We start from the raw sequence: 12245 nt of genomic DNA, 5'->3' as shown, positions 1-12245 counted from the left end.
TCAATTTACACACTTAAAATATATGAATGTTTACTTCCCATGAGTGGTTTATGTAAAAATCTTTGTGTATGGAGAAGGCAGAAAAGTGGGAAACAAAGATTTGGCAAAGGTAGTATTTAACTAAATACCAATTCGTTTTAATTATATTATCATATTCTTCACAAAACACTACATAGAAAAATATCAAAGAAGTTAATGTATTCAAAGCATATTCTTAAAATGGTGGACTTAAAAGAAGAAAAGTACTTATGCAGTCCTCCATCAAAAAAAAGTACTTATACAGTACTCCATGAAAAAAGAAGTACTTTTCCTCTAAGAAAGGGGAAAAAATATCTAAGTTCAATGTATATGATGGAGATAAGCCTCTTAGCAACTTTAAAGTCTTTTCTGTTAAATGTGAGCCTAACAGATCCTTAAGTTAATTGCACTGAACGCAGACTTGCCCCACTTGGGAGAGGTCTTACTCTTTGCCTAACAATACATACAGACTCCACTAAAAGGACCAGACGGTTTAATACATGAACTGATTGCTTCGGCCAAACTTACCCATTGTGAGTTACAAGGCACTGCCTCAGACCCAGCTTTCGGAAAATATCCACCACAATCTCCATGGGGGTGTGATCTGTCACTGTGAAAGGGCTCATGTCAAGAATACTTCGAAGCTTCAAGGGTCGAGGGCTTTCTGCTGGAAGAGACGGGGTGTGTTGTGCAAAACACACACGTGAACTGCCCACAATACCTTCTTGTTTTTTTCTGGCACTTTCTGAAAAGAGATAAAAATCAAAATTAAAAAACGGAGAACTTTTGCTTGATTTTTGTTTTGTTTTAAAAAAACAGAGCTGCTCAATATTTTTCTTTGGTTTTTAGGCCACACATAATGGTACCAGGGCCATTCCTGGTGGGTTCCAGGAACCATATGTGATGTTGGGGGTTGAACTTGGGTCAGTCACATGCAAGGCAAATGCTTTAGCCACTTTACTATCTCTTGAGCCTATATGTTTAATTATTAAAGAGATCTCCAAACCTGCTCTAATCGGGACTGGGCCTCCTCCACCCAGATCCCAAATCTTCCAGTAGCTAGGCGTTACACCCACCAAATGTCCCTGGCGCCTGTGTTATCCCATCAACAGCCAAGACCCAAGGATTATAAAACCCAGCTCCCAGAAGCGTGCAACCTCTTATTATCTAGTTCTCACTCTTGGAGAACACAACAGGCTACCGAGTGTATCCTGCCCACACAGCCGAGTCTGGCAAGGTCCCCGTGGTGTATTCGATATGCCAAAACCCAGTAACAATGATGGTCTCATTCCCCTGACCCTGAAGGAGCTTCCAATGTGGCACTTACTAAAATCTCAGGGCTAGGACGAATGGAGACGTTACTGGTGCCTGCTCGAGAAAACTGATGAACAACAGAATGACAGTGATAGTGATTAAAGAGATTTTGGGTGGGTAGAACAAAACAACTATCTTAACCACAGAACTCTCTCTCTCAGACCCCATTCAAGAAACATTTAAAAAATTAGATATATCCTGGGCTGGAGCAATAGCACAACAGGTAGGGCATTTGCCTTGCACGCGGACAACCCAGTTGGCCCAGATTTGATTCCTCCACCCCTCTTGGAGAGCCTGGCAAGCTAGCGAGAGTATCTCGCCTACATGGCAAAGCCTGGCAAGCTCCCCATGACGTATTCAATATGCCAAACACAGTAACAACAAGTCTCACAATGGAGACGTTACTAGGCCCGCTCGAGCAAATCAATGAACAACGGGAGGACGGTGCAGTGCAGTGACAAATATAACCTACAACTTTTGGTTCCTTCACTCCCTGCCCCCTTTTAACCAGTAAGTGAACAAAGTCATTAAGCAAATTAGTTACTTGTTATAATGACAGAATTCAAATCTACTAAAAATAAATTTTCATGTAAATAAAAAATTTTTGGTTTAATTATATAATACACTTCTTTGCTGGGGTTGAAGCTGTTTTCTACTTTTGAAGGCCAAGGAAGTAGATTTGGAATACAAGATTTTAAATCCTGTAGAAACTGAGCATATTATTTTTAAAGAAATCCATCACCAAATGAAGTCAGCCTGTGCATAACGTTACTTAATGCCTGGAGCTGGAGGACCAAGTTCCTTCCTCAGAAAAGTTTAACTTGGGGCACAGCAGGCAGGGTGTTTGCCTTGTATGCATGCAACCAAGCCAGGTTCAATCCCCGGCATCTCATATGGTCCCCCAAGCACTGCCAGAAGTAATTCCTGAGTGCAGAGCCTGAGCTCTGTGTGTGACCAAGGTGTGACCCAAACCCCACCTCCCCAATAAACAAAAGTTTAACTTATTTCAGATAAATATTAAAGCATGAATAATGCCTAAATAGTTTGAGTAATGTTGTCATTAGACCGGAAATATATTTTTCCATTTGACTGGAAACCTCAGTGACTTTTTCATTTTAGATACTTTCATGTAACTAGATATTGCAAGTTAATAAGTTTAAATCCAAGGTTTGAAAAAAGAAAAACCCAGTGAATTTGATATGAAAGGGACTGAAATGGTGGAGTTTTCAGTAACTAACACACAAATAATCAACTCCATTGTAAAATTTCCTGAATGTATCAGGAAAGGAAGAGAAGTCAAGAGCCACTGTATGTGGTCTGCACCTGGAGGCCTAGGTTCAATCCTGGGCACCATATGGTCGCCCCCAAACAACACTGGGAGTGACCCCCGTGCAATGTGATGGAAGTATCCCCTGAGCACCACTGTGTGTGGCCCAAAAATGAAACAAAACAAAACAAAAAAGATTGCAGTTAGTAACTGCCCAGCACTTGATAAGACTCAAATTACATGCTATTATAACTAATATCAACTTCATGAGGCTTATCTGAGTGGAAAAAAGAATCAGACTCTTTTCTCTAATAAATTACAACATCAAATCAGAAAACAAAATTGGTAATTTGCAAAAATAAATATCTAGATACCAATACACATGAAAAGACATATATGCACATGTGTGCATTTTTCAAAAAGAAATACCTATTGCAATTGTCAGGTCTCTTCTGAGGGCAAACCCCACTAATCTCTGAGACTCTTTTGACATTATAACAGGAAAGCCATTATAGCTGGTTTCATTAATCATGTTTTCTATATCATCCACTGTCATGTTGTCTTGTGTCAAGACAGCTAAAGGAGGATCGTTCCTTCGAGGTCTCATGACATCAGCAGCGAGGGTAGTATGTGTAAATTCTTCTTTTGCGTCCAAAAATGGGTATCCATTTAACCGGATGTGTGCTTCATAAATGCCTTCCCTACCAAAGGCATCTCCGACCCATTTACTGGTCATTACAGCAGCCATAAGGGGAACAATATATTCCAATCCTCCAGTAAGCTCAAAAACAATGACTACCAGGGAGACAGTCATTCTTGTCACACCACCTGAAAAAAAAATAAGCACCACAGATCAGGAAGGACTGGTCTGCACTGATAATACATATATTAGTAGAATTTTTTCCACTAGACAGCTGAACACAAAAATGTAAACAGAACTTAAGGAAAATCATTATGACATAAAATTACTAATCCTTGGAGCCACAGAGGTAATGTAGTGGATGGGAGAGCTGCCTTGCATGCAGCCAACCCAGATTCGATCCTCAGCACCCCATATGTTTCCTTGAGCCCACCAGGTGTGATCCCTGAGCAAAGAGCCAGGAATAAGTCCTGAGCACTGCTGGATCTGGCCTATATACCAAACCAAACAAACAAAACCACTAACCCTCTCAAGAAATTTATCACCACTTTAATAAGATGCAGAGAGATGCTATTTAAAACAAAAGATAATTAAAATATTCAAAATCTATATACTTCATATTTTAAAAAATCATGGCTGGAGGCTGGAGTGATAGTACAGTGGGTAGGGCATTCACTTTGCATGCAGGTGACCTGAGTTCAAACCCTCACATCCTATATGGTCATCCAAGCACTACCAGTTATGATTCCTAAGTGCAGAGCCAGAAGTAATCCCTTAGCACTGCCAGGTGTGGTCAAAACCAAAAAAAAAACCAAAAAAAAATCATGGCTGGCTAACTAAAAAGCTTAGTACAAATGTAGTAAAAAGTATTTACTATGACTATCTTATTTACTATGAGTTTACAAACTAAATTATATGGATAAAATATTAAATATATTTCTCATTTGAATTTTTTTTTCAAAATGAGTAAACTAGTTTGGTGTCCTGTTATTTGTGTTTACAGTGTAAGTTCCCCATCCCTTAGAAATTACACCTATTCATTTATCCAAATCATCTTGAGTTATCATCTCTGTACTGTCTTTCCAATCTGCTTCTCAAGACCTTACTGTTGCATCTGTCCCAAGTCTCCAACTACACATACTCTAATCTTTTTGTTGTCTTGTTTCATTTTTTTCTATTTTGCTTAATAACCCACAGTCACAAGAAACACCACACACTTAAAACCAAACTCTTCTTCCTCCCCCAAAACTCCCCATTCCTCCTTCCCTGACTTCAATATATACTTCAATCAACCAAGACAAATATCTAGGCTCTCAAGAAGAATGAAATATATACTTGATTTGGTTCAACACTTAACTTGTCCCAACATCTAGAGGACCTTAGTCCTATCTGACTTGTTCTATAAATTACCTATCTCAAGGTCCCTTTCTTAACATTTATTACCACCTAATCCAGGCCCTTTAGACTTTGTTCCTTAATTTTTATGCTATTTTATCTTACCTCCTTGACTCCAGGCCCCATTACCATCAATGCACTTTATAAGTCATGCTCCCAGGTTAAGCTTTCCTAAGTACTACTTTCACCATGTTGCTTCTTTGCTCAAAAACCTACTAGGGCTTGCCAATTCATACTGTGTTAAGCTTAAATGCTTCCTTAACCTAAAAATAAAAGGAAGAAATAACCTACTGTATATTGCATATCTTATTATAATATTATATTATATATTATTATATATTATATGGGCTGGAGCGATAGCACAGTGGTAGGGCATTTGGCCTTGCATGCAGCCAACATGGCCAACCCGAGTTCGATTCCTCCGCTCCTCTCTGAGAGCCTGGCAAGCTAGCGAGAGTATCTCGCCCACACGGCAAAGCCTGGCAAGCTACCCATGACGTATTCCATATGCCAAACACAGTAACAAGTCTCACAATGTTACTGGGCCCGCTTGAGCAAATCAATGAACAATGGGAGGACAGAGACAGTGATATATATATATTATATTATATTATAAAGTGAAATCTTCTTTAATAGCTTTTAAGATAAAGGAATTAATGGTGAAATCCCACTTTAATTACTTTGTTTTTTTAAAATTCCTCTTTAATTTGTTACTTTAAAAATTGTGATTAGAAATTGAGTTATATGCACTTCATTTGTTATAGTTTAATATTATTACAGTACAGCGGTAGGGCGTTTGCCTTGCAAGCCGCCTGCCCGGCCAAGCTGGGTTCGGTTCCTCCGCCCCTCTCAGAGAGCCCAGCAAGCTACTGAGAGTATTTCGCCCGCACGGCAAAGCCTGGCAAAGCCCGGCAAGCTCCCTGTGACATATTCGATATGCTAAACACAGTTACAACAAGTCTCACAATGGAGACGTTACTGGGCCCGCTCGAGCAAATCAATGAACAACAGGAAGACAGTGCAGTGCAGTGCAATTAAAAAATGAATGTTAGACGCAGGTACTGCTTTTCATTGTCTAGAGATTTGTGTTTTAATCTCAAGATGCATCTCTACTTAGGTGAAAGACTAATTGTGTTTCAGTTTCTTACTGGCAGAATGCCTCTCAAGTGTGAGGTATTCAATTCCCAGCAACACGAAGAAAATTTTTAAATAAAGTACTCTGTGTGGCTGGAGCAATAGCACAGAGGTAGGGCATTTGCCTTGCACGCGGCTGGCCCGGCTGACCCAGGTTTGATTCCTTCGCCCCTCTCGCAAGCTACCAAAAGTATCTTGCCCACACGGCAAAGCCTGGCAAGCTACCCGTGGCGTATTCAATATGCCAAACACAGTAACAAGTCTCACAATAGAGACGTTACTGGGCCCGCTCAAACAAATCAATGAACAACGGGAGGACAGTGCTACAGTGCAGTGCTATATTGCATATCTACTCTATGCCAGGCATGTTCAAGTCAGTGTATTGAGGCTGTTTCTATTTGTAAACTAAAAGCTTATTTCACTAGGCACTAGGCTAACAGCTTTACATGCATTTTATCTCACATAATTCTCAAAACAATTGTAGGAGATTATTATTCCTATTTAAAGATGAGAATAAAAAATCAAAGTACTAAAAGAACCCTCCCAAAGTGATCAAACTAAAAATAGCAAAGGAAGAACTCTACCACAGATCTAAACAAATCCAAAATCCAAATCCATCCTGACATAATTTATTGTGGTATCAAACCTGTCTTCTCTTGAACTAAACTCTGCTTCCCAAAAGTGTTCAAAAATTATGCTCTACTTCACTTTCAGTTTCCTCAAAGATTCATGAATACTAAATGCATTCCTATCCAAATTCCTTTGTCTTCATATACTTTTTGTAACAAAGTTCTCTCCTATAAATTTCACTATTTTTTAAAAATAAAACCCATGTTTTGGACTTCCTGAGGACTTCAGTACTTCTTCCTAGCAATAGCTTCCTAACAATTTTCACAGATTTTTTTCAATACTGTGTGAAATCATTAAGTAGTGCACCTACTTCTTTATCACTCCTTACATGTAACATAGTGCTAGACAGAAAGTGAACACTTCAATACTTGTTTTGGTGAAAATGATTCTGTCTTTTACTGTCATTTGTTACTTACTACACTTTTTAAAACAGTAGTTACATAATTCTGACCCACTGGGGAAAGTCTATTAACAAAAATACAATAAAGCGAAGTCTGAATTTTCCCCATTTTTTCTTTCTTCTATTTTAGCTGAGATTTTAAACAAAAAGGAAATAACTATTTTATGCCCCCCCAATCAATAAATGGAATTGTAAATAGCAAATATAGTCATTCTGCTTTTCTTTCACTAGTTTTTATTTTTTATCATTTTCTACAAATATCTTTGTTGTTTTAGGTGAATTAGAATAGTTTTACATAAGGAAATATTATGAGAGAGAGTGTGTGTGTGTGAGAGAGAGAGAGAGAAAGAGACAGAGAGAGAGAGAGAGAGAGAGAGAGAGGGGAAGGGGGGAGGAGAAGGAGAGTGTACCCTATAAGTTGTTCTTTGATGGAGGAGAACTGGTAATCTTTTACTAAACCTAATTAAAAATCCCTTTGGATTAAAGAATCCAAATCAAAGTTATTGTTGTTGTTATGAGGTGCTAGGGACTGTACCCAGAGAGCTGCCACTGAGCCACACCTCCAATCCAAACCCCTCCCCTGAAAGCTTGTTAGAATGCTAACCCTAAAGCCACACTTGAATTATTAAGGTGACTGAATAGCCTTAAAAAGTAAAAAAGAAAACATCTTGGACAGGATTTAAATGTTAATCTTATCCTGTACTGAGAAATTTTCTGCCACAAAGTATTATGTGATACTAAAAAAGACAGTAATGGCCACTGAATTTTTTATGCTAACCTAACCTAAAAACTCTTAGGAACAGGTAACATGAAAATAAGTACTTCATATTACCCATCAATTTTATTGCTGTTTCATCTCTTACAGCAATCCTGTAGCTTATCCTCCCTCACCCTGCACCCCCCCCCCACCATACACACACACACACTTCACACACTCAAGAACATCCCAATGCAGATGAGCACAGTTACATTACCTAGGCACGCAGCAGCACCAACCATGGCGTAAAGGCCAGGTGTAATGCAGTCAGCCCCCACCTCGCACCACTCCTTAAAGATGAACCAGTCGTGGTGATAGTAGGCAAGTTGCTCCACGGCGATCCCCACAATCCTGCCTGCAATCGCACCAATGGCCATGCTGGGGATGAACAAGCCAGATGGAACCTGCAACAGCAGAATTCTCACTGAGGCAGAGATCTTCTACTTGGGTGTTAGCAACCTCTGTTCTAGAGATTCTTTCTCACAGTTAATTTATATTGCAAATTCCTATATAAGAATAAAACTAATGCAAAGAAATCATTATAACAACATCTCGACAATTCTATGAATTCAATTAGAATGTAACAGCCACATTCTCCAGATCAAATGAGAAATGACCCCGGGGTTCCTAAATGCCAATCTCTTAACAATTTTTTAGTGCTTCATGGTGAAATGGAAAAAAGAATTTTTTCATAAATATGAATCCATTTGGACTGAAGAGATAGTACAGTATAGGTTGGGGCACTTGTCTTAAAAGCAGATGACCCAAGTTCAATCCCTGGCACCCAATAGGGTCCCTCAAGCCTGGCCCAGCAGTGATTCCCTGAGTGCACAGCCAGGAGTAAGTCCTGAGCACCTCCAGGCCCAAACAAACCCAAACCAACCAACAAACAAACAAACAAATGGAATCAACTCAGTCTGAAATAAATCTTTCCAGTAATCACACTACAAGAAATGAGATGCCATTTCACTTACGTGGCATAATATGAAGTGGGTAAAATTATCAGATGCCACTGTCTTCTGTGGAATATAAATATAAATTGCTTTAAAACTATTTATTGGAGGGTCTGAGAGATAACTCAGGTGACAAAGCATATGCCTAGCACTTGGAAGGCCCTGAGTTCAGTTCCAGCCACCACATGAATCACCCACCCTGTCACCAGCAGGTGGAGCTCTGGTGGTGCCCCGGCACTGCTGGGTTTGATCCAAGGGGTCCTCACGCCAAACCAGGAGGAGCTCCTATATAGAGCTGTCAGAAGTAGCCCCTATTAAATTTTGGTTAAATGTAATGACGATACTAGGATAGTAAACATCTTAAGAAAGATCATTTAAAAACTACTGAAAAGTGACTAGGCAGGAGAGATAGCTCAAAGGGCTTGTATACAGTTTTTCTGTAGATGTTCAGGTTCAATCACAGACACTCCATGGTTCTCCAAGATCTGCGCTAACCAACTGCCAAGCAACATGCTAGTAGTAGCTCTGAAGTACTACCAGCCCCCCAAACAACAAAAACAACAAAACACTAAAGACTATTAAAACAATAAGAGAGATTGAAATAGGTTCTGTACTAGAGACTAGAGTATTGTGGAACTTAAAGAACTGCTAACTGCCTCTGGGTCCCTGAAGCTCACTGAGAATAAAAATGTTAGGATTTACAGAGCCGGAGAGATAGCTCAGCGAGTAAGGCGCTTGCCTTACACACTTTTAACCTGAGTTCAATCCCCAGCATCCCATATGGTCCCCTGAGCACCACCAGGAGTAATTTCTGAGTGCAGAGCCATGAGTAAGATGTGGTCCAAAAACAAAACAAAAATGTTAGGATTTACAGAAAACCAACTTAGTATAGAACAGTACAGCAAAAGCTCTTTGGTTTGCTTTTTAAAAATAAAAGTAACTTTCAAGGCTGTTCTACCATCTAACTCTTGATACGCAGTGAACTAAACATGGAAGATGGCAGTTTAAGAGACTATATTTTCACACATCGACTACTCCAATTTCCTTGAAACAAAACTGGTAGCCCATACAATTTACATATGTGAAAGAATACTACTGCTAAGTAAAAAACATTCCCTATTATACGAAGTACAAGTGTAATAATTTAAAAACCAACAATTAGCTCACATCTGCTTCCAAATATGTTACTGACAGTTAAGACATGAAAGAAATATAGTTGCTAGTAGATTATTAAGAGCTAGTGTGCATGGTTTGCACACGATTTATAACTTTTGTCAACTCAAGGTTCCAAGAAAGATGACCCAGCTGCCATATATCCTTGATGAGAAAAGGCAGGATGTTCAAAGGCTTACTAATTTCTGAGTCTGCAGCATCCTTTCAAGCAAACATCTAATGACATAGCAGCATGCCCAAATACCCATTTTCCTAACCCTCACAACCTAGAAATCTATCATGATACAAGGCAAGGTGAAATTAAAGTTTCAGAGAAAATAAAGGTTGCTAGTCAGCTGACTTTAAAACAAAAGATGATGCTGAATTATCTAGGTGGGTTCAAGGCAAACACAGGGGTATTTTAAATGTGGAAAAGGAATTTTGAACAGTAAAGAATAATAAGATAAAATAAGGATTAGACCAACCATTGCTGACTTTTAAAACAGAAGGAGGCAAACTCATTAACAGTGGTTTTTTAGCCCCTGATCAACTGAAATTGCAGGTTTGAAAAAGTCGAAAACCACTGACTTAAGAAGACTGAAAATGACAAAAGCACTCCTTGAGCTTCCTATCAATACCTTGATTTCAGCCTAATGAGAACTCTTTCAGATTTCTAATTCCAGAACCATTTTAATATACACATATACAGACATATATGCATACATATATATACACATAACAAAACTATACATTAGGTATATAAAATATTTTAATAATATAACATTTTGGTGGAGTTTTTAAGCTTTCACACTGAATTTATATTATAGCAGCAACAGGAAACTAATACAAGTGGTTTTAAAACCTTCATGACAAATATTCTGAAGCTTCCAACTAATAGGTGGGGTGGAGGTCCATTGCCACCCTGAACTTGGGTAGAAATGTATGCCTCAAGCTTCTTAATCTGTAGGCTGTGACCCCAGATAGAGTTGTATAACTGAATATGGGGACTGCCAAAATAAATGAAATTTTTTAAAATGACTTATAATTATCAATGAATATGTTATTTGTATACCTGTTTTTATAAAACTACATATTCAGGGTGGCATCAAAGTTCCTCAGGCAAAAAGGGGTCCCTAGTGGAGACAGACAGAATGTGACAGAATCATGCTGCCTGGCTTTGGCAGGTTATAGATGTTATTTGCAGGATACTTGTTTTGGAACCCTGAGCCACCATGTAAGAAAGAAATCTAACAACCTGAGGCCAACATGCTGGGAAAGAAATACAGAAGTTCTGGAGATGTTCCAGCCCCAGTTGTCTGCAGTATTCCAGCACAGGTGCTAGCCCTAAGAGTGTTTGGGGGATGACACCCTTGACATATCATCCACAACCACAGGGGAAACCAGAAACAAACAATGCCCAGTGCGCTACTTCCTAAACTATTTCCTAATACCCAGAACAAAATCACTAGTCATCTTATGTTGGCTAGGTTCTGAGAGGATCTGCTATCCAGCAACACATAGCATAGTCAACAACATAGCCTAGAATTCTTTCTGCCTCTGCTTAAAATTAAACATAAAAGATAAGAACTTCCTTACCCTACACTCACAAAACCATTCTTTAAAAGTCTCATTTCTTATTCTACATACATGTTTCAAACATGCTTAGAAATATTTAAAATCATCTCGCATCAGTACTTACCTTGATACCAAAAGTGAATACTGTCATTATGATTTTAAAGATGAGTGCTAAGCATAACTGCCATATAGCTGAATATACACCGAGGCCTGCTGGACGATCAGGAATATCATCGACAATTTTACTAGCATTCATGTCATTTTTGTAGTCACAAAGAGAAGAGGATTCCAGGGGACCACAGTCTGTAAAAAGCTCTTTAATGAGTTCACTGGTGTTGAGCCTCGTATATGGGTTAGGAAAGGCGATCACAGCAGTAATAGCTGCAACGATAATGACTTCAAGAACAGGATACTTTCCAAATTTGGTGGATTTGCGCCGACGACACCAGGCAATATTTGCCCTAATGAAAAAGGCTCCCCAAAGCCCTCCAAACACCCCGAGAAGAATAAAAGGAAACAGTTCAAAAAGGTACCATGGTGTATGATATTCCACATAAAAAAGAACCAAGCGGCTGTTACCGAATGGATTGATGGATCTCAAAACAAAAGCAGCCACTAAGGCGGCAAAAAATGACCTCCATAAAGTTTTAAGAGGAAAATAATAGCTAACCTGAAAAAAAAGAAAAAAATTAATGGTTTCATTCATTTAACCAATTTTTGACAAATTATAACTCAAACGGTATTAGCTCTGTAGCACTGTCCTCCCACTGTTCATCAATTTGCTCGAGTGGGCACCAGTAACATCTTTATTGTGAGGCTTGTTAATGTTTTTGGCACATCAAATATGCCACGGGGAGTTTGCCAGGCTCTGCTGTGCGGGGCGGAATACTCTCAAGTGGTATTATACTCTCAAATGTTATTATAGCTCTAAAATTTGTAGCAGTTAGAGTTTATATGCAATGATTTTATTGTAGCGAATGTATTGTCACCATTAAAAATTCACAGTATCT

The 12245-nt window shown here is 38.9% G+C and overlaps 1 protein-coding gene across 5 annotated transcripts in view; it reads right to left on the bottom strand.

Moving 5' to 3' along the window:
* Positions 1 to 12245, bottom strand: part of CLCN3 (chloride voltage-gated channel 3) — an 85852-nt gene that overhangs the window by 10223 nt on the left and 63384 nt on the right. For all 5 annotated transcript variants that reach the window (XM_056113794.1, XM_056113796.1, XM_056113797.1 and 2 more), the window contains 4 exons: positions 11360 to 11905; positions 7773 to 7959; positions 3029 to 3427; positions 547 to 763 (listed from right to left, as the gene is read on the bottom strand). In XM_056113794.1, the coding sequence (XP_055969769.1) occupies positions 547 to 763; positions 3029 to 3427; positions 7773 to 7959; positions 11360 to 11905 (1349 nt within the window). The remainder of the gene's footprint in view (positions 1 to 546; positions 764 to 3028; positions 3428 to 7772; positions 7960 to 11359; positions 11906 to 12245) is intronic.

This window comes from Sorex fumeus, unplaced genomic scaffold (genome assembly GCF_029834395.1).
Source record: "Sorex fumeus unplaced genomic scaffold, SorFum_2.1 ptg000024l, whole genome shotgun sequence".
NCBI classification, from domain to species: Eukaryota; Metazoa; Chordata; class Mammalia; order Eulipotyphla; family Soricidae; genus Sorex; species Sorex fumeus.
The sequence above is the reverse complement of the archived record's forward strand: the minus strand, read 5'-3'. Positions and strand labels throughout refer to the sequence as shown.